General features: G+C 37.4%; 1 protein-coding gene across 1 annotated transcript in view; it reads right to left on the reverse strand.

Annotated features, from left to right (window-relative positions):
* lama4 (laminin, alpha 4) overlaps positions 1–24084 on the reverse strand; it is a 141669-nt gene that overhangs the window by 47141 nt on the left and 70444 nt on the right. The window contains exons 10-17 of the mRNA XM_039747951.1: positions 23357–23508; positions 23153–23263; positions 22874–22982; positions 16444–16608; positions 16050–16243; positions 10621–10737; positions 7146–7294; positions 6832–6973 (exon numbers count right to left, since the gene is read on the reverse strand). Coding sequence (XP_039603885.1) covers positions 6832–6973; positions 7146–7294; positions 10621–10737; positions 16050–16243; positions 16444–16608; positions 22874–22982; positions 23153–23263; positions 23357–23508 — 1139 coding nt within the window. The remainder of the gene's footprint in view (positions 1–6831; positions 6974–7145; positions 7295–10620; positions 10738–16049; positions 16244–16443; positions 16609–22873; positions 22983–23152; positions 23264–23356; positions 23509–24084) is intronic.

Genomic DNA, 24084 nt, shown 5'->3' on the forward strand with positions numbered 1-24084 from the left:
ACTTTAGAATGGGAAAGTAGCGGGCCCTGATGGCTACCCTGTCGAATTTTGTAAGACATTCTCCACTCAGCTAGCTCCCCTGTTATTAGCAACATTTACAGAAGGTAGAGACAATCAAAATTCTACCTCAAACTTTTCGCCAAGCATTAATCACCGTCTTTCCTAAACAAAATAAGGACTTATTACAATGTGCATCATACAGACCAATTTCACGTCTGAATAATGATGTTAAGATACTCTCAAAGTCCTAGCTAGAAGGATGGAGAAAGTGCTGCCTTCGGTAATATCACAAGATCAAACTGGATTTATTAAAGGCCGACACTTAGCTTCCAATCTTTGACACCTGTTTAATGTAATATATTCACCTGCAAAGTCAAACACCTCAGAGATATTATTATCGTTGGATGCAGAAAAAGCATTTGATATGATTGAATGGAACTACCTTTTCACTACATTACAGAAATTTGGGTTTTGCCTGAACATTTGTGCATGGATCAAACTACTATATACCAATCCAGAAGCTTCAGTTTGTATTAACAACATTAATTCAGACTACTTTAAACTAGAACGTGGTACTAAATAAGGATGCCCCTTGTCAACACTACTTTTTGCAATCCCCATTTAGCCACTGGCAGTTCACTGTCGAAATGCTTAGCAGATAAAGGGGATTATCAGAGAAGGGCTGGAACAGAAAGTTTCTCTGTATGCAGATGATATGGTACTATATATATATCAGACCCACAAAATACTGTGCCTGCAGTCCTAACAGCACTTACAGAATTTCAAAGATTTCTGGTCTTAGAATTCATTTGAATAAAAGTGTGCTCTTTCCAATGAATTCTCAAGCATACAATATTAGATTGGACACCTTCCCTTTTATTATTGCAGATCAGTTTAAATACCTCGGGGTAAACATCACAAGTAAACCTAAAGCTCTTTATCAACAAAATGTCGCCGTCTGTATGGAAAAAATTAAGCAAGACTTGTATAGATGGTCAACCCTTCAGCTCACTCATCTTAACCTAGCTGGAAGAATTAACGTTGTTAAGATGAAAATCCGTCCTAAGCTTCTCTTTTTATTTCAAAACATTCCAATCAATAAATCATTTTTTAAGCAATTAGATTCAACCATAATCTCATTTATTTGGAACGTAAAACATCCATGTATCCAAAGAGTGACCCTACAAAGACCTAAGGCAGAAGGCAGCGTGACTCTACCTAACTTTCAGTTTTTTATTGGGCAGCAAACATACAAGCTATAAAAACCTGGACACAAACAGATGAACATACACAGGTTTGTTCCACAATAGAAATAAAATCCTGCACTACTTTATATTCCCTGCTTTGTGCCCCAAATAATGCAAGTTATCACCAATATACTAACAACCCAATTGTGATTCACTCACTCAGAATATGGAAGGCAATGTAGGAATCATTTTAAGATGGAGAATCTTTTATCTGTGGCACCTCTGCATGAGAACCACCTTTTTCAACCCTTGCAAACATATGCAGTTTTTAATATCTGGAAAACATTTGGGATTAAATTACTTAGAGGTCTTTATAAAGACAACGTCTTTGCATCCTATGAACAATTGTATTCTAAATTTAACTTTCCAGCAACACATTTCTTTCACTATCTTCAAATTAGAAACTTTGTTAAACAGAACCTGCCCAATTTTCCTCATCTCCCACCTTCCTCTATGCTGTAAAAAATATTGCTCACTTTCGAGGACTCAGACAGCATTTCTACAATATATAAAATCATTTTACAGTCTCACCCTTTCAAAATCCAAGAGGACAGTGGGAAAAGGATCTCTCACTCAACATACCAGAAAATCAGTGAAAGGTAGCAATGCTGAGAAGTCACTCAAGCTCCATATGCGCAAAGCATACAATTACTCAACTCAAAATTATATATCGAACACATCTATCTCACTTAAAACTGTCCAAAATGTTTCCAGGGTAAGATCCAACCTGCGAATGCTCCAATCAAGTCCCAGCCTCACTGGGTCACATGTTTTGGGCCTGCACCAAATTAACATTATTCTGGACAAAAATTTTTAAGTGCCTCACAGACAGCCTTGGTGTCACAATCCCTCCTAACCCATTAACAGCTGTGTTTGGTGTTCTTCCAGATGGGCTTAAAGTGGAGAAGGGCAAACAAACTGCAATTGCCTTTACTACACTATTGGCACGTAGACTTATCTTGCTAAACTGGAAGAATCCTAACTCTTCTCTTTTAAGTCAGTGGGTAACTGATGTTTTATATTATTTGAAATTGGAAAAAAAATCTAATTCTCACTTAGAGGTTCTGTGCAGAACTTTTTCAAAACCTGGCAGGATCTAATCAATAACATTTTAGAATAAGCTCTTAAAACACTAAGGAAGCAGATTGTCTTTCCATTTCTTTTTCTTCTCCATTTATCTTTATCTGCTTTATTAAACTCACCAATTTACTTATTTTTACAAGCTTTAAGTTTTGCTATGTTGTTCTATGTATGTTTTCTTTCTCAGGTGTGGGGGTTGATTTGTTTTCAATCCTATTTTTTGTAAAAATTGATCTATTTGTATGGAATCTATACTAATAAAAGGCAAAGCCCTCACTGACTAACTGACCCACTCACTCACTCACTCATCACTAATTCTCTAACTTCCCGTGTAGGTAGAAGGCTGAAATTTGGCAGACTCATTCTTTACAGCTTACTTACAAAAGTTAAGCAGGTTTCATTTCGAAATTCTACGTGTAACGGTCATAACTGAATCCTACATATGTACATATATACATCCATAGCCTGCAGCTCGGTCGCTGTGTGAGGCGGAGTTGCATCCCCCGTCACCACGCCTCCCACTTAGTTGGCTGCCTACCTATATTACGTCCCCCACCCCCACGCCTCCCACATAATTGACTGCCTGCCCATATAAGGCCGTCTGTCAGCAGCAATCCAAGCTGTGAGAAAACAGTAAAAAGGAGGCGTGTCAGACGTCGTACTCCATTTTCTGATGCAGCTAGACAGAAACAACTTTGTGACGCTGCCGCCAAATACTCGCAGAAAAATCCACAACTTCATAGAGACGCTGCCACTAAATAATCGCAGGCTAATCCACAAGTTCATAGAGATGCTGTCACTAAATACTTGCAGGCAATTCCACAAGTTCATAGACACGATGCCGCTAAATATTCACAGGCAAATCCACAAGTTAATACCGGGAAATGCCTGTTAAATGTCTTAGATTCACAAGTAGCGATTTGGGTGGTGAGATGTCGATCGAGGTGATCATCACTTACCGAGTGGTTTCCATGCCCGGAGATGCCGCCTGCCTTTTCCATTCTCTGTGTTACATATTGCACTGCCATATCAGGCTCAATCTTGATATCCAGAGGAACATTGTGTCTTATTTATTGTATGACTGGGACAGGTTCAGGGTGTGGACTGATGATGATACAGGAGATAATTATACTACACAGGGGCACTATAAGAGTGAAATGCTTAAGCCCTTCACCTATGCTTCTACATGTGAGTTGATGGCTGCCGCTGAATTGTTCGGTTGTCTCTTTCAACTGTACCGAAATGGCCAAATATTTTACACCTTTGGAGAATCTCCAATGCCTCTTAAACATCTTAGATTCACACGTGGCGATTTGAGTAGTGGACACTTTGGTGTTTATGAATGTTTCAACTCTCAAAAGCTGGATGCGAAGTTATCGATGAAGCCGGTTGTATGCTTACAACACTTGACAGATGTCGAATGTCACTTCAACACAAGTCCTGCAAATACTAACGTAATTGAAACAAACCATGAAACTCAAACCGATTATGACAGCGGCAATCCAAGCTGTGAGAAAACAGTAAAAAGGAGGTGTGTCAGACATCGTGTTACATTTTCTGATGCAGCTAGACGAAAACAACTTTGTGACGCTGCCACCAAATACTCGCAGAAAAATCCACAAGTTCATACACACGCTGCCACTAAATATTCGCAGGCAAATCCACAACTTAATACCGGGAATGCCTGTTAAACATCTTAGATTCACGAGTACTGATTTGGGTAGTGAACACTTCAATGAATGAAACCTGTTATCTTTACAACGGTTGGCAAACATGGAATGTAACTTGAACACAACACATCCTCCAAATACGAACCTGATTAAAAGAAATAATGATAATCAAATCCTTGATGACAGCAACACTCATAACAGTCACAAAACAATTACATTGACAATCATGTTACGTTATTTTTAAAATATTTCCTTTTCTTTTTCATAATTTCTTTAACACACTACTTCTCCGCTGCGAAGCGTGGGTATTTAGCTAGTAATTACAATAAAATCAATCAATAAATTAAAAAAAAAATTAAGAATTAAATTCTATACATACAAAACCTTTATAAATGTAAAAATGCACACATATTATTGTATGTATACTACACAATCTCCTTGTAATTGTTAGAATAATACCTTTGGCTTTAGCTGCTTTGCCAGAATACTGTGTAGGTCATGTAAATTTCTTTTTAATCAGAAAACATTTTTTCATTTATTTCCTCTCCATCAATGCCATTATCTAAGTGTTCCTGTGGCAAGCCATTTGCTTTGTTTCATAAAATGTAGTCTTATTAACCAGATGAGTAACAACATAGAACACTCTTACTACCAGGGTGACTTATTCATTTCCGTGGCCCTAAAATAAGTTCTTCCTACTGCAGCATGATTTAAGCTTTAAGCTAGATAACTCTTTGTGTTTCTTGTAATTTCAACCAGGATGTTCAACCTAAATCTGATGTCAGTCAAACTTGTTTTAGTTTAAATCAGTTAAGGTGCTGTTACAATGCGAAAATGATCTGCATTAGCAAAAAGAAGATTATATAATTAAATAAGTTGGAACAGTGTAAAATTCAAAGGCAGTACTCAGTGTCTGTGAAAAACACCAGTCAGCCTGGTGGAATGTGTGTCCTTATATTCGTAGGCTCAGTCATGTACACTCATTTTTTCCATGATATACATTAGGAAATGTCAAACTCACGTTTGTTTATGCTATTTCTGATTGGCTAATTGTGACCAGAATTTACATCAACAAATACAACACTTTCACTACAAGCATTTTTACTTTTTCTTTTAAAGGTAAAGAGAATTTTTGGTAGCTTTGAAAATTGCAATGTGATAATTACGTTCCTTTTTACAAAAATGTCACACTATTTGAATGCAGAATTCATATTTCTAAGATATGAATAGTTTGAAGTACTTTGAATTACACAGGCATTTTCTCAGGATACTCAGTCAACCACTTTCATGTATGTTCTGTAGGCTGTGGCTTATTATAATCCACTCAAGTCAGAATTCTTTATTAAATAAAAAAAAGACTACAGCTGAATTAATATACATACACAGAGTCCTTTCTGGCAATTCGGCAATGTACATTCAGTCAAGTGGTTGACATTCAGTCTCACAAATTAACTGGTAGGTGTTAGATCATTCAATGTCAAATGAATGCTCCCTGAAAAGTCCATTAAAAGCAATGTTTAGGACAAGGGTGGGTTTTTGCTCCAACCCAATTGCTTAATAAGAAGCACTTATTAATCAAGTGACATTTCTACTTCAATTTAGTTGTCTCACTTGTTAAAATTTTGAACCCTTTTTGGTAACTAGCCGTCCCCCGCGGCTCCGCCCACGTAGTAGTAAAAACAGGACAAACTTTTAAAATCAATAAAGAAAAAGTTTTCTATAGCTAACTGGAGGCAAGGTATACTCCAAAACGCAGAGGTAGACCAACTTGCCTCTCCTGACGTCATGCTTCCCCCTTCCCTCGGCTCGCAGCCTCTGTCTCAGATTAGCGTGAATATATTGCTCCTGCAATTGAACTATGATCCTTAGCAGGATGAGAGAAGTCACAAAATCAACCAGAATGTTCAAGCAAATTATAAAAAAAAAGATCTAAATCCGTTAAGTAAAGAAAAGTGACAGACAGACAGACAGACAGATAGACATTGGATTTTACGTATAGAGAGATTTTAGTCTTAAACAGCTGTATTCTCAGTTTTTAATTGCTCCTTATTAGCAATAAAATGCAATTGACAAAAGAGACCAGTATTTCTCCATTTAGCTTGTTTCCATTTACTCCTGTGTGTATTTATCATGCACTATTGGGTTTAATTGAATACCTGGAATGAAAGTGAAGAGAAAAAAGTGAAGGACTGAGAATTACTCATCCATTTTAGACTTCATATCATTTGGATAATATCCTTAGAAAGGGAAAAAAAAACTCTACGATATGAGAATGACCTGACATTAAAGCACTAACAAGCCATGAAATTAAATTATTGGCAAGGAATACTTTCTAATTACGCAACTGAGTTGGAACAAAAACCTGCAGCTACTGTGGCCCTCCAGGACTGACTTTGCCCACCCCTGGTTTAGGATATTTGTCTTCTATATTTACTTACAGTAGTTGGCTGATGTCTTTATCCAAGGCAGCTTACAACAATTAAGATACAATTAGTTACATTTCCTATTCGGGCAGAGGCAGGTGAAGTGACATACTAATAATCATACAGTGTCAGTAGCAGGATTTGAACCCACAACCTCAGAGTTTGAGGTCCAGATCCTTAACCACTGTACAATACTGTAATAAAATGGCAAAGCAACCTTATAATCATGTAATCAGGATTTATGCAGCTCAGCATTGTGCCAACTAGCTTTGGAAATCATTTAATCAAATAGTGACGTATTAAGTCATAAGAAAAGCAGCCTTTAGACATAGCTGTATTAGAATAACATTTTTCCTCAGGTGACATTCTTCTTCAACATATTTCGCAGTTCAATTGCATTTTCATACTTACATCTTCTGCTCTGTTCAAAGAGTTCATTGTTGTTGCTACAGTTTCATTGGCTTCCTCCACATACTTTACAATGTTTTCATACACATTGGAAGCATCAATTGCTTTCTGAACAAATCCATTTGCATCAATGTTTTTTAGATTGCTATTAAAAAATAAGATTTGCATTATAATGTGACAGTTTGTTTAATCAGCAACAAACAACATGTTGAAATCAGCACCTGACTTGGTTTATATATATCAGCAGGTTCAGCCTTAATACTGCATGTCTACATGAAGACAACACACTTTTTTAAAAGAATTCTCAGCTAACTTACTCTTCCAGTTCATCAGCAAGCATTTGAAGTTCTTTGGCATGTTCTGTGGAACGAAGAACCAGTTCCTTATCGTATTTTGACAAATTGGAGATTCTTTCATTGAGAAGTTTTGCAGCACCATCAACTGCAGCATGAAATTCTGAGACATTCTAAATAAAGAGAGCAATTGAATAGTAATAACTATACTATGCATGTAAGATTGCAACTAACTCTTTCCTGTGCATTGTGCTGTAATTTACAAAGCTGTCAGCATCTTTTCCCCAGAATACCTGTCTGTGATGCTTACTCCATACCTACCCATAGATAATAAATACACATTAATATTCTAGTTGTCCTGAAGTTTCACTGTAAGCTCTTGAGTATTTACATTTGCTTATGTGGCTTATACAGTATGAAGATCTAACTATGCTCTATTAAGTACAGTATATAAATCAAGAGTGAACACTTACATCACCATCCCAAACTTTAAGTATTGTTCTTCAGAGCATCATATTTACAAAATAGAGTTTGCCTTGCTATACTGTGATACAGTTTCTCTGTGTTCAATTGGTTTTCCAATTTCCATAGTTGAATCTTCTTTGTTATTAAATATCTTTCCAATCTTCAGAGTGTCTTTCACACTTTATTCTTGTTTTGACTACTTGACTAGTTTTGACTACTTTATTTTTAATTACCATATATACTCGCGTTTAAGTTCTCCTGAAGATAAGTCGGGACTTGATTTTACTGTATAATTTCCGGTATTTTATAATGTCACACATATAAGACGAATGAGGAAAACTCACGCTATTGGTCCAAGAGATTATGATATGTTAACGCCCACTTGAGAGAGTAACCACAGAGCAAATGCTTTTTTTTTCTATGTATTGTGCCTACGTGACCACACAGTAATACCCGAACTATTCTGAGCAAACGTTTGTACTGTTTTGTATTTTTTGTTTCTCATACACCTTTATCGTAAGAACATCCCTTATCTACAATGGAGCGTTAGATCAGAAGAAAATATGAAGTTGGTTTTAAATTAAAAGCCGTTGAATTGGTGAAAGAAATTGGTAACTGTGCTGCCGCAACAAAATTCGATGTATCTGACAAATTGGTGCAAGATTGGAGGAAGTGGGCAGATGTAAAAAAAAAATTTTGAAATAAGTGTCATATTTTTGAACAGGCGTATAAGTCGGGGTGTGATTTTATGATCGATTTTTCAAGACCCGACTTATACGTGAATATATACGGTAGATTCTTTGATTTTCAAATTTATATTGATATTCTCTTTGCTCAGTTAAGTGTTTTATGATGATTGACACTGTGATTGCACCATAAATGAAACTCATTGTCAGCTTGACATTAGCTATCTTTTCATGAACCAGCTTATTCCTTGTCTTTAAAGTTAATAATAGTGTATAGCTGATTACCATAAGTTCAGACTTATACTTGTTTGCTTGTTTATTGATGGTAGCAGCAGGTCCTTTAAAGAACCAAAAATGAAATTATCTGAAGCACTTTATTTACTGCCTTGCAGTGGTAGTGCTGCTGCCTCTCAGTAAGGAGACCAGGGTTGACGTCCTGCGTGGAGTTTGCCATTTCTCCCCGTGTCTGTGTGGGTTTCCTCTGGGTGCTCTGGCTTCATCCCACCATCCACAGACATGCAGGTTAGGGGGATTGGTGATACTAAATTGGTCCTAGTATGTGGTTGGGGTGTGTGTTCACCCTCTGATGGACTGGCACCCTGTCCAGAGTTTGGGCCTTATGTTACCTGGGATAGACTCCTGTTCAGGACTAAGCGGGTTAAAAACTGGCTGATTGTAAAAAGAAATATTTGTGCCCTTGATTGGTTTAAATTGTGACATCTTACTTAAAAGTTTTTGCATTTATGTTCTGACCCTAAAAATAATGCTAAAACAACATGTAGAAACAAACTGTAACTAATTTTTTTCTTGAAGAACAAGTAAAATGTTGTAAGCAGTTTGTTGTTTTAATTTCCACATACATTCTCCAATACAAATATACATGTATTTATTGTCCTATTTAATGAAACTGCTTAACATCAGGCACAAGGTAGGCACTAAACCTGAATGGAAGTTTGCATTCATTCATTTTGGGTTAAAAATGTGGGCATTAAGAAGTAGTGACTAAAAACTTGGACTGAAAACCACAAGTTTGCTGGTTACATCTCTATCTATGTCTTACTGTGTGGTTCTGAGCAAGTAGCAAGTCACTAAATGTGACAGGTCCACTTGTAAAATAAAGAAATGACCATGCAAACCAACCATAATGTGTGTGTTTGTATTTGTAAAGTGCTCACAGATGGTGTCAGCTATGGGAAGGTGTAATGTAAAATAATCTCTCCATTCTTCAATTTTAATATTTTTCTAGTAATAAGTCTGCAATTTTGCCACTGTATTGTAGTTATGCTTGCTCTGTTAAATGCCAAATGATGCCACCTGCTGTTAATACTACCATATGAAATACAGGTTATTTGATTTGGAAGGTATAGTGTTCTTCATTCTATCACAGTTGGAGTCTCAGTGTATTCACATTTCTGTTGTCATCCCCTTTAAAAAAGAATGAACCATGTACTGTAAGTGCTGTCTCATTCTTATTTAGTCCTTCTTATCTGCCCAAATATGTTAACATCACATTATAAACTCAGTTAATCTAATTGAGGACTGTAGAGTGCAGGAGGCTATTTCAGCAGCATTAAGTGCACCAGGGCACCATTCTATAGCAGGGTCCACACGTGCATACTCACCCTCACACACACAGGACCAGTATGGAATTACCAACTAATCTGTGGGAGAATAAAAACTCTCATAGACATGGGGGGAGCATGCAAACTCCCCACAGAAAATAACTAACCACAACACCACCATGCACATAGTAGTTACCACTACCACTGGTAATTAAGGACAATTGTACTTCACTTTGCTTAAGGACTCTTCGACTGCCTTACTTACTTGTTTATATGTATTCTGTAAGTTTTATTATATTTATATAATTTGTATTTATTATTAATTAGTTATGTTTTCTTTAATTTCTTGTAAAGCATTTTTAGCAACACATTTTGTATGAAAATAAGCTATGTAAATAAATCTTATTTTTGTTGCTTCCTATAGATGTACTGTATTGACCTATAAATAATATTTCCTTCTTTTCTGAAAGAATTATAAAATCTTAATAACATCACATAACATTTTTAGTCCTGTTTAATCTATTTTGGGTTTTTAGTGGACAAGATTATTAGGCATAAGTCTGGAACCAACCCTGGACTGGATGCCAGTCTATGGCAGAGCCTATTCACACACATATCTCTCCTGACTCTCTCATAGGTTGAATAGCAATACTCATTTGACCCCCACTTTAAAACACACTTCTATGAAATGTAGGAGGAAAACTCTTTAAATCTTAGCTTTTGGTTTTATTGAGTATTTTGATTAAAATGGTCCAGACTATTCATGAAACAAAACTTTTCTTTTACCTTAATCATTGTTTCCACATCATCAGTTTCAAGGCCTGCATCTGTTATATAATTCATAGTTAGCTTCAGTGTCAGGTTTACGGCTCCATAATCCTCCATTAACTTTTTTTGCATATTCTGTAAAAAAGATTTGTATTAAAATAACAAATACTTAACTGTCAGAATTTTTTTTCATGCATTTATCAATCAATTTGATGAACCATTTAATCCAGTTTTAAGCTTAGAGAACACTGCAGTCTATTGTAGTACAACCAGGCATAAAGTAGGAACCAACTTGGGTTGGGATGGCATTTGATTGGAATAATTCATTAAGAACAATAAAATGTTTGCTTTCATGCTGTATTTGTTTTTCTTTGAAACTTTTTCATTTCTGATCATAAAGACTATATGTTTAATACAACCTATTCGTAACAATGACCACTCCCCAGAAGACATCATACTGCACAATTTCAGTAAACTTCCCAGTTAATAAAAGAAAGAGAGTAAAATTACTTAGAAGTGGCTCATCTAAGATTATTGTTCTATTGAACATGTAATGAGAATTCACCACAGTCAGACTGCCACCCTGCAACTCAAGAATGCATAAATGATTTTATAACAAAGATTACAAAATACATAATAGAAATGGATATTCTAACTTTAAAACTTACAGTATCACCAAATAAAACACTGTCGATGCACTCTGCAGTTCAATTAAGAGATGACATGAATGCTCAAAGCGACAATGTGTTAAAGGTTCTGGATTCATCGAGTGCACAGTAACTGTAATGTATGCTTTCAAGTAACATGTCAAACAGAAAAGAATCCTAAAAAACCTAGAATATGTTTGCATAATGTTACAGTAAATGGAATATGTTGAATGTTTGATCAATTGGTCAAGCACAGTAAAAATGTAATACCTAGGTGCCTGGTGCTACAAAAGTGTCAATGTCTTCATTTAATTCATTTATGCTATTGAACATTGTTTATTGGTGTCATCTGCAAATTTATTGAACGGTGTCTGACCCTATAGCCATAACCGAACAAGCAGTAAAATAGGGGGCACAGGACATTACCCTGTGGTGGTGCCTGTGATGACAATCAGCATGGACAAAGTTTACTGCCAAGCTGAACATAATGAGCTCTGCCAATTACAAAGTTCAGTTGCAGAGAGAGGCAAAAAGTCCTAAGTATATGAATATGGCGATCAGCTTTAATTGAATAACAGTGTTAAATATTGAGCTGTAGTCTATAAATAGAACTCTTTATTAAACAGATATATTGGAATAAAAGCTTGGTTTACAGTTTGTTAAATCAGACTCACTGTACTTAATTTGTGTGATCTGTTAATACAGGACTAATTATGAATAAACCGTGTAAACAAGCCTATAGGAACTCATAAGAGAAGGTTAGCATTGTTTTTCATTTGTGTGTATTTAAACAGGAATTTAACAGGCAACTGTTGTTTTAGACAGAAGGTTTAATCAGTGGGCATATTTATGAATATGGAAGATTGCTCATTGTAGATATGTAAATATAAAAGCAAATGCTAGTATAGTGTCGGGCGGCACGGTGGCGCAGTGGTAGCGCTGCTGCCTCGCAGTTAGGAGACCCGGGTTTGCTTCCCAGGTCCTCCCTGCGTGGAGTTTGCATGTTCTCCCCGTGTCTGCGTGGGTTTCCTCCAGGCACTCCGGTTTCCTCCCACAATCCAAAGACATGCAGGTTAGGTGGATTGGTGATTCTAAATTGGCCCTGGTGTGTGCTTGGTGTGTGGGTGTGTTTGTGTGTGTCCAGCGGTGGGTTGGCACCCTGCCCTGGATTGGTTCCTGCCTTGTGCCCTGTGTTGGCTGGGATTGGCTCCAGCAGACCCCCGTGACCCTGTATTCGGATTCAGCGGGTTAGAAAATGGATGGATGGATGGATAGTATAGTGTCAGACCATTAAATTGTACAATTTTTAAACTTTGATAAAATAACCAGTGTAAGTGCTTGTAAGAATGTATGAATTAAATACTTAGGACCTTTTAGTTAACATGTCATTTTATTTAGCTATGTGGTAATGATAAAAGTACTGTAGCTTGGCTGACAAGTAACAAAACCATTGATAAGTTATTAGTTGTCTAATTTCAGCCGATGTAATTATTGTTTTGTTTTTGGCACTGTATAAAAGAGTACTTACTTCAAAATTATTGTCAGGCAAACCTCCTGAAATAGATTCACAACCATGCAAGCATCAGAACTGGCCTAAGAGGAAAAACACTGCACAACAGTGTACACTTTGAAGGGACACTTTAGCTGGGTTAAGAAGAAAGGACTCTCAATGTATACTAACATCTCCATTGGTTTAAGAAAAGAGAAGCTTGCTGTATGGACTATGAATTGTTCAGGTTGTATGTTCTCATCTATTGAACTCCTAGTATTTGATATGCCTCGTTTCTCTGTAATAAAAATAGGTTTAGATTAAAATTAAGTTTGTTACTGCCTCACTGAAACTATCCTTTGGTTAGACACTAGCAAACATTCTAACCTAGGTTGTGTAAGATAACAGAAGATTCTCATTCATTCCTTTCAATGGTGGTACACATGGAGTACACTGAGATTGGCTGTGGTATCTGCAATGAGATGGTCTGCCATGTCTAAGGTGTCCAGGGGTTATATCCTTTCAGTGGTGATAAACTAGAAGCACACTACGATTGGCTGTGGTCCAGGTTGTGAGATGGTCTTCCACTGCTAAGGTGTCTAAGGGGGATATTGTGGGGTGTACAAGTAAAACAAGGTTGCTAAGCTAGAGAACAATATAAAGGTATTCTTGCCCACCAATAGAAAAGAGCCTTGGAGGCTAGTATACTGCCTTTTCATGGAATATTGCAAGGTAAAACATTCAGGTACTGCAAGGGATATGGCATCTTCCATAGACCTGTTGTGATCAAAAGTGTGAGTGGTCTGAACAATCTGAAATATTTTGTTTAATGTGTCTCAACACCAGTCTTTCAAAAAATGTCATCAGATTACGAGTAAGTATCAATGATATGTATGCATTAAGACAGCTCTCTTTTGCCTTCTTTGTTTTAGGGATATTTATGTTTTTGAGTACATGAGGATCTTATATTCTCCTATGGAGGCATTAAAGATGTCATTAAAATGGCAGCTAAATATGTTCTGAAATTCCATCCGGCTCAGGTAACTGATATACTTTTGACATGGATGTGTCATCCACAGAAAAAGAAGAATTAAAGCAGTGCTGCAGGCAATAAAATGGAAGGTTGATTATTATTATGATCAAAGACAGTGTGGATATAATTCAATTCACCTTGACAGGGAGAAAAATGTGGATTTAATTGGATTAGGCATTAGTCTATAACTGTGAGCATTTGTAAATCCTGCCATAGTCCATGTGAATTAAAACTGCTGCAATGCTCAGTTTATCCTCTTATTTACATTTTGTAACTTTAATTTCTTTCCTGAGCTTGTGCTTGCTTTTCTTTGAGTTTTCCATATCACAAACAGAGAACACATTGCTATTGATATAATATGCTATTATATTTAATTTTTTGTTGCCTCCCCTTTGAGGTCTAAGTAGGTGTTAAACATGAAATATGGGGTTTTAGACCCCAAGGATTGTACATTTCTTATTCATTCTTATATTATGTAATATTTACCAAGTTTGATAATGACCTAGCACAACACAGCATAGTTTACAGCAGAGTGTCGACTTTCACCACAACTGTTGTGATTCCCAGATTCACCTGGGAGTATGCGATGTGTGACATCATTCAGAGCGTATAAAGACCAGTATTTTTTATTCCAGAGTATCTGATTTCAGGATTCCCATGTGGGTGTGCATTGCAATAATAAAAAAATCTTTCAAAGTTCAAATAGTCATATTCTCTATTGATTATGTATGTGTTTTTCTTGTCTAAATGCTTTTGTTGGCTTTGGAATGACTGTGCACATCAATCAGAAAAAGGTTGGAGAGCTTTCTCAGAAGATACATTGGGAGAAACCTGCTCCAGATCATGTGAGAAGTTTGTTAGAGAATTTACCATCTATACACCATGTCTTTTTTATCATAAAACACACACCACTTTCTCTGCTGATTCAATCTTTTTCATTTGGTTGATCGAAAACTATCTAGCTATGCAGCAGTAATTATGAAATAATGTATAAAAATTGTTTTAACTTTATTCAAAGCCAATGGACTCAAGTGCAAGGGTTTATTATAATGAACGGAGCACACCAGAAGTAAACTGATTACTGGGGCCATCTTTTCACTCTCTTCTTTAGATTCCTTGTTACTTTAGCAACATTTTTAAAAATCCATTTTAAACAAAAGCTTTAGATTTAAGAATGACTGCTCTTATTTGTCTACTGTTTCCTGTCCATCAATCTTCTAAACTCACTCATGGAGGTTCTGGAGCGTATCCCTGGAAGTCAGTTCATTACACAGTACATTCATTGACTTTTTTGTATTTGGCAAGAAATCAAAGTGCCATAATGCAGTCCAGACAGACTGATGACTGACCTGGGATTCTAACCCAAGGTTAAAGCAATGAGGCGGCAGCATGATTGGGGTTATATAGAAATAAACTCACAATGAACAGGCGAGGGTGTAACAGGCCCAGGGTTCAAATCCATGCTCCAGCAGTTGTGAGGAAGCAGTGCTGAACAAAGAGTTACTGTGCTACCCAACATCTACTCTTTATAGAAATGTAATTATGTGAATAATAAAGTGCCAGTTAACAAATTAGCATAAATTCCCAAAATGCCTCTGTGGAAAATGAAGTAAAAAGTAACCACCATTTCTAGTTTAATTTGGCTAAAAAAAACTCACTATTGAAAGTACATGTAGATTCACTGGCAGGGACAATGAAACAAGTTTAATTATGAAACTAAAAGGCTTCTTCTGTAGATTTTAACATGCTGTAATGCAGTAATTCACCTACTCTAAAGAAATTAAACAATGAGAGATAATGGAATCCTTTTGCTGAACTGAAAAATGAATAATTGCAACATAAGTAACTTAACAAAAAATGATTATGTCTTTGATTTGTTGTTGTTTTTTAAAATAGGCTCAAATTATCAGCTGATTTTTCAGTTATTACTTAACAATAGCAGGAAAATGCACTGAACTGAAATGCCTGTGCTGGCGTCTACTTCTAATATAATCAGAGGGAGACAGAAGACTTTGGTCTTGAATTAAACCATATGGAGTGCTCCAGCTGATAAGCTTCACCCTACTGGAATGTTCAATAAGCATGAAATGATAACTTAAAACATATTTCAAGTCAGTTCCTGTTGCTGTGTGAAAGTCATTTTTTTAATGCGTTATGTTAAGTGGAGTCTGATGACAAAATGCGTCATGCATTTACCATCCCCACCCACCCATATATTTCTATGATGGCATGTAACAGAGTGCTTACTGTTGGCCAGGCTACAGCCTGGGAGCCTTACCTCATTCTCTTGGAATTTAACAAGGTTCTCATTGTTTTTCTTCTCAGTCTGCTGGATGTTTCTCACAGTGTCTTGGAGGAGTTCTTCTAAGTCATCTAACTTGCTGTTCACTTCTGCTAAGGTTTTCTGATTGGGATACACAAACTCCTCTGTAGTATTGAGCTTTTTTTGCCACTGAGCAACACGCCGCAAAACTGAACAAAGAAAAATTATATTTTGGTTAAACAAATTTTGAGTTTTCTCTATTTATTTAATTCACTGTACATCTCTGCAGGCTTCCAACATCTTGATTCAAAGCAATATTGTAGAGCATAATAGCAGTTCTGCATATTAAAGAAACATGTAGGTGGGGACAATGTAAAACAGTAAATAACACCTTAAAAATGCAACATACCTTCTTTTGCTCGCTTAAATTCTTCATCTGCTAAAGGCTTTTTCTTAAATAAATCAAGTTTTCTAATGTCAACTAGCAGCAATTCGGCCCTCGACACCTTCTGGAGGATCTCAGATGGAGACAAATCTTGTTGTTTGCTGTAAATATTCTGTTCATTAATCATACCTGCCAGGGATATGAGATATTAAAAAAAGGATTAAGTGACATTAGACATGTCTGTGATCTAAATATATTTTTATTTATAAAACAACAAAACATTTATTTTGATTAACATTTCTGTAGAGTAGTTTTTTTTATAAAGTATTGTGCAAAAGATGGCAGCAGCCTCAATTTTCCACTCCATAAGATCACATTCAATATAAAAAACATGTTGGTCCATTGAACAAGAGAGAAAGATAAGTCCTCATCCGGGAAATCAGCTATCAGTCACTGATCACATCCATCCATCCATTTTCCAACCCGCTGAATCCGAACACAGGGTCACGGGGGTCTGCTGGAGCCAATCCCAGCCAACACAGGGCACAAGGCAGGAACCAATCCTGGGTAGGGTGCCAACCCACCGCAGGACACACACAAACACACCCACACACCAAGCACACACTAGTGCCAATTTAGAATCGCCAATCCACCTAACCTACAAGTCTTTGGACTGTGGGAGGAAACCGGAGCGCCCGGAGGAAACCCACGCAGACACGGGGAGAACATGCAAACTCCACGCAGGGAAGACCCGGGAAGCGAACCCGGGTCTCCTAACTGCGAGACAGCAGCGCTACCACTGTGATCACATGTGATAAATTAAAAAATGATTGAGATGTAATCAAATTAGTTATAATTTAACCTGACTATTAATACTTCAATCTCAGCCTATGAAGATAATACAAAATGCATTTTTATGGGCAGCATCAGGATGATGAGTGTATTTGATTCTGAAGATAATTTTTTTAAGCCATTTCAGCAAAATGAAAAGAAAACAAGATGTTGTGTAGCATGTCTCTTTCGTTAGGCAAGTTTTTTTAAATTTTCAAATCTAATTATATACCAAGGCACCATGGCACCTTTATGGGCAACAGTGCATACTTCTGCAGCGTAGAGCCTTTTATGTGAACTATATTTGGGCTCTGAGTTCTCTTACAGTATTAGGGAAAAGAAGCATTTGTTTGAAAAGGAAAATGTTTACTTTCTTGAGTAACTTTATTTATAGTGCCTATAAAAGGTATTCACCCCTTTGGAAGTTTTTACATTTTATTATTCTACAACATTGAATCACCATGCATTTAAATCTGACTTTTTTCTACAGAAAAAGACTATTTAATGTCAAAGTGAAAAGAGATCTATGTAAAGTGGTCTAAATTATTTACATATATAAAACATAAAATAACTGATCGCAAGTCAGCAGTTGTGGAATAGCAGGTCTGCAGCTCAGAAAAAGTGGCCATTTTAATAAATAAATAATTGGTTGTGCTCATGCTGGGGAGTGGAGTAGATGCGAGTGATCTGCTGTGAAATGTGTCTCCAGCACATGCGGGCGGTCTGATTGTCTCAGTATAAGCTCAGGATGGCAATCTCACCTGCAACCACTCCCCAGCATATAAAAAGCCAAGCGCAAGATCAAAAGAAAGTGATAAGGGCAGCAGAGGTTGAAGGATGGGAGAAGAAGCAGGCAGGAGTAAGACAGGAAACAAGCTGGGGCAGTAAATGAAAGAAGGTGGACGGGAGTACAGCCCCAAGGTAGGAGCAACTGTCCATCGATCAGGAGGGGGCTGTGGGTTACACCTGTTGAACGTCTTGAGACCAGGAGTGACCATTATGTACTGGAGGTGCTCTCACCAAGAGGAGCCATGGAGATGGCAGTGGAGGGAGTACAGAGCCCCCTCGCTGGGTGGAGCTGGGTGGGATTGGTGACGGAGACACGGGTCAGATGAAATGGTTGTCTGCACCTGTTGATCGGCATCTCTCTTGGCTGCAAGATCTAAACAGGATAAGCCGGAGAGGCATCAGTTTTAAAGGAAGGCACCAAGGCTTGTGATTTTAAATGAGTTTCCTGCACTGTGTTTTTTTAACCTCATTTTTAACAGTTTTTCTATTTATTGAATTTTAACATTTTATTTTGATTATTTATTAACAATTTTTGGAACAATGCACCTTTTTGAACAGTTTGAGTTTTTTAATAAAAGCACTTGCACTTTTTCACCATCCCCTTGCTCAGTGTATTTGTCCTAACACAACACCAAAAACAAAGAGGGAGCTGACCTACAGTGTCACTGCATTTAGTAGATGCACACTTGGCAGCCATGATAGCCTTGAGTCCATGTGCTGAAATCTATTAGCTTTGCACATGTGAATACTGTGCTTTTCCTTCATTCTTTAAAAAATTGCTTGAGCTCTGTCAGGGTTGCATGGGAATTGTGAGTGAACAAATTCTGATTTGGATTTTGTTTTGGACTCTGACTTGGCCACTCCAGGGCATTTACATTGTTGTGTGTGTATGTTTTTTTGTTTTTTGTTTTTAGTCATCCTTGTGTAGCTGTGGCTTTATGTATAGCATGGCTGTCTTACTTGAAAACAAATCTTCTTGCAAGGTCTAAGATCTCCCAGTATTTTGCTGCACTTATTTTACTGCGCACCATCACAAGCATTCAAGGGCTTGCTGCAGTGATGCCTCCTCACATCAAGATGCTGCCACTACCCTGCTTCATGGTGGGGATGATTTTTTTTTGCTAATGTGCAACGTTCAAACATGGTTATTAGTCTGGTGGCCAAAAAGATCAATTTTGGTCTATCAGACAACAACACTTTCTTTTAGCAGACTTCAGGGTTTCCCATGTGTCTTCAAGCAACCTCTAGCCGAAATGTTATCTGGGTGGCTTTTTTTTTGTTTTTTTTTAAACAGTGATTGTAGCTTTGCTACTCGCCCATTATGCCGTGACTGGAGAAACATCCAGACAAGTGGTTATATGTGTTGCGATTCTGGCAAATTGCGAAAAAGAGGCCTTTAAAAAGGTCAACATAAACAGGCCTGAATCCTCAATGGCCAGCCCCAACATAGGTTTTACCCTGGACAAATGGGAGGCTTTGGGCTTGTCCCGACCCCAAAATAGGAACAGATTTTTAAAATTCAAGAATAACAAGAGTCTCACAAAAGAGATAACCATAAAGCTTGTGTTATCTTTTTGGAAAAAAAAATCAGGATTTACTAAAAAAATAGGAAAATGCTTTAAAGAGCAATAAAATAGTTGTCTGAAAGACAATCCTAAGACCAATGAGATAAGAAAACAGGCAACAACTAAAACTTAAATGTAGCTGCTAAAAACTAAAATAGGCAATTAAGGGTTCTGAACTGTAACAGGCAAGATAAGTAAAATTCTCCTTCTTCTTTCGGCTGCTGCAGTTAGGGCTCGCCACAGCGGATCATCTTCTTCCATATCTTTCTGTCCTCTGTATCTTGTTCTGTTACACCCATCACCTGCATCTCCTCTCTCACCACATCCATAAAACTTCTCTTAGGCTTTCCTCTTTTCCTCTTACCTGGCAGATCTATCCTTAGTATCCTTCTCCCTATATACTCAGCATCTCTCCTCTGCACATGTCCAAACCAACACAATCTCGCCTCTCTGACTTTGTCTCCCAACCGTCCAACTTGAGCTGACCCTCTAATGTACTCACTTCATGTCCATCCTTGTCACAGCCAGTGAAAATCTTAGCATCTTTAACTCTGCCGCCTCCAGCTCTGTCTCCTGCTTTCTGGTCAGTGCCACCGTCTCCAACCCATATAACATAGCTGGTCTTACTACTGTCCTGTAGACCTTCCCTTTCACTCTTGCTGATACCCGTCTGTCACAGATTACTCCTGAGACTCTTCTCCACCCATTCCACTCTGCCTGCACTCTCTTTTTCACCTCTCTTCTACAATCCCCATTTCTTTGTACTGTTGATCTCAAGTATTTAAATTCATCCACCTTCGCCAACTCTACTCCTTGTATCCTCACCATTCCACTGACCTCCCCCTCATTTACACACATGTATTCTGTCTTGTTCCTCTCCTCTCTAGAGCATATCTCCACCTCTCCAGGGTCTCCTCAACCTGGTCCCTACTATCACTACAGATCACAATGCCATCAGCAAACATCATAGTCCACGGGGACTCCTGTCTAATTTCATCTGTCAACATGTCTATCACCATTGCAAATAAGAAAAGGCTCAGAACCAATCCCTGATGTAGTCCCACCTCCACCTTGAATGCATCCGTCACTCCTACCGCAGACCTCACCACGGTCACACTTCCCTTGTACATATCCTGTACAACTCTTACATACTTCTCTGCTACTCCCAACTTCCTCATACAATACCACAACTCCTCTTGAGGCACCCTGTTATATGCTTTCTCCAGGTCCACAAAGACGCAATGCAACTCCTTCTGGCCTTCTCTATACTTCTCCATCAACACCCTCAGAGCAAATATTGCATCTGTGGTGCTCTTTCTTGGCGTGAAACCATACTGCTGCTCACTAATCATCACCTCACTTCTTAACCTAGCTTCCACTACTCTTTCCCATAACTTCATGCTATGGCTCATCAATTTTATCCCCCTGTAGTTACTACAGTCCTGCACAGCCCCCTTATTTTTAAATATCGGCACCAGTACACTTCTTCTCCACTCCTCAGGCATCCTCTCACTTTCCCAGATTCCATTAAACAATCCAGTTAAAAACTCCACTGCCATCTCTCCTAAACACCTCCATGCTTCCACAGGTATGTCATCTGGACCAATGGCTTTTCCATTTTTCACGTAAAATTAAGACCAAAAAATGTATTTCTTTAGTAGTAAATGAATGGGTTCTAATTAAGAAAATTGGTTGAAGTGAAAACCTGCAGCAACTGTGAACCACCATGAGTGTAAGGTTCACAGACAAAAGCGCGATAGACATATGTGCCCCGACAAAACCGCGACGGACAAATGAGCGCCGACAATCCCGCTAACTGGTTTTCGACAAATGCACGCCGCCAAAATCGCGAGAGAGGCCAAGAGAATGGGACGCGTACGTGCGCATTATGTACACATTATGTACTAGGTTATAACTGTTATAGCTGCTGATGGAATGCCGCGAACGAATAACTCAGTCGAGGGTTGGCATAACGCATTATATACAAAGCGAAATTACCAGCAGTCAGGCAGCCATCAAGTCTAAATACGCTCAACTATCAAGACGTCTTGCTGCAATTCTTCCTACATATGCAGGGCGTGATCTTAAGGACTATATGCATGCCATGCTGATAGCATGCCGCGTCTCATAATATTGACTTCTAAAATAAACATTATTATATATGCTTTAAACTAGTAATTCTTATGTAATGAAACTTTCGTGATTTAGTCGGCGCGATTTTGTCTTCACGATTTTGACGGCGCGTTTTAATCGGCGCTAGTTTGTCGACGCTCATGTCTATCGCGCACATGTCGGGTCACATGAGTGTAACTAAGGACCTCTGATCTATAATTTAACTAAAATTTATCTTTGATGAATGAGAGCGCTAACAAGGCTCAGAGTTAAATACAAAGTTTCCTTATCAGCAAGGACTGAGTTCTAATTAAGAAACTGACTGGAATGAAAATCTGTAGCCACCGCAGTCCTCTAGTACTGTGACTGAGGACCCCGTTATAGAATATAACAATTTTCCTAGAGAGAAATTAGGTACAAAGTCAAAATAATAGTCTGTATATTAATATGCAATGTACAGTACTGTATGTAACTGATCTCTATTTTTTCCTAGATTACTGTATATGTGCACTTCTAATTTATATTTTAGGCATGTTAATTAGACAATTAGTAAAGGTACATGAAAAGCAATCAGTCTTGCTTTCAAGGTTGTAGTTTTACATGGATTCAGCATCGCAGGCAAGTAACCCTAAAAAAGACAGAGTTTAGCTTGGAGAAAACTAAGATCATCTTAAACAGCCAAAAGATAAGACATTGCTTTTAAATTAGAAAAAGGGTCATAAGGTCATGTTGCTTGAATGAGAATAGAAAAAACTGAAAATTCAAGAGAAGGAAGCTTCATGTCTCAGAAATGAACTGCATCTGAGAGAGACTTCTAAGGCGTGGGATATTACTAAAGAACAAAACCGTGTAATATGAAATAGAAGAACTGCATTACAAGCTTCTCTGTACAATGCTTTACAAAGCTGTATATTCAGCTATCTATCTGTTCTATAGTGTCATAAACATCTACAGTATCTATAGCTACCCTTATCTATCAATTTATAACATTCCTTCTAAATCTGTCTACTGTATCTCCTTTACAGTGCCTTACATAGTGGTCAATGAATGTATGTGCCCATTCATTTCTGTCTAACAATGTTAATGTCATTATGTATTGAAAAAAATTGCCAATTCTGCTTGCCACTACAAATAAACACCACATTGTACATCCATACCTTCTATAAGTATGTTTAGAGAAGAGAGCTCTTGTAAAAGCTTATCAGCATGATGAAATGTCTCTTGTGTTTCCTTATCAATTCTGATGCCTCTAATGGTTATATTTTCCTATGAAAGAAAAGCTGATTATAAAAAAACAATGCTATATGTCACCATAATTCCAACTGTGCATTTTAATTGGTTGCTATGTAGAAAAATGTAATCATTCATGTGAAAAGAAGATATAAATATGGATTCACTGCTAAGTGTATCAGTTACCTGCTCATTTTTTAACATACCTTGTTTCCCAAGATGTTAACATATGATATCAAATTTAAGACATCATCTTCAATACTTTCGGTCTGCAAAGTCTGATTCTGTTGAGTATCAATCCATTGAAAATGCCCATCCTTGAAAAAAAAACACATTTAGATAACTAAATAAGTAATGTGCAGGTAACAACAGCATCTCATAGACAAAAAGTACATAGGCAGGAGACAGACCTTCAACTTCTGCAACAGGGAGGCCATACGATTTAGACGGTCAGTGGCAGCTGCTCCACTGGAAATAGTTTGTAGGGTGGCTTGGATATCATTTATGGTTACATTAGAAAGCATGATGTCCTCAATTAAGTCCCAGATGCACTGATCACAAGCTGCACAATAACACAAAAAAGAAGAGAGTTTTAGATTTTAACCATCACAATCAAAATATTATTTTTCTTTTTCTGGTATACTAATTTCCTAAAATGAAATATTAGAGTTCTGTAATCTGTGATCAGAAGTACAGCCTAAAGACAATAATCTCATATATTGAGATTATAAGGAGTTTGATTAAATAGAGGTTACCTTTCAGTTCATCAAGCTGGTTTAGTAAGCTGAAAGCTAAGCTGTCCCAATATCTCATCCAGATACATTTTACAATATACTGTATATGCTTCAACTATATGATTCAAGATTCTTATACTTCTGTGTGATGAAGTGCCCCCTGGCTTCAGTCTAAAATACACTTACCCTTAAATATCTACCGGCTCCTTTGACAATGTGACTTATTTATCAAAAGAATTCTGTTGGATAAATTTAATTGATATCTTTGGGAATTCTTCTCATTTCAAGATTAAAGAGGTCTAACGTCCCAAGTTGATAAGATTAGCACTCTAGTGTACTTGCTTGTTATCCTTTAAAGTGCTTTTATTGTAGTATGGTGAACAGAATTACACATAGAACCCCAG

Source organism: Polypterus senegalus, chromosome 3 (genome assembly GCF_016835505.1).
Source record: "Polypterus senegalus isolate Bchr_013 chromosome 3, ASM1683550v1, whole genome shotgun sequence".
Lineage (NCBI taxonomy): Eukaryota > Metazoa > Chordata > Cladistia > Polypteriformes > Polypteridae > Polypterus > Polypterus senegalus.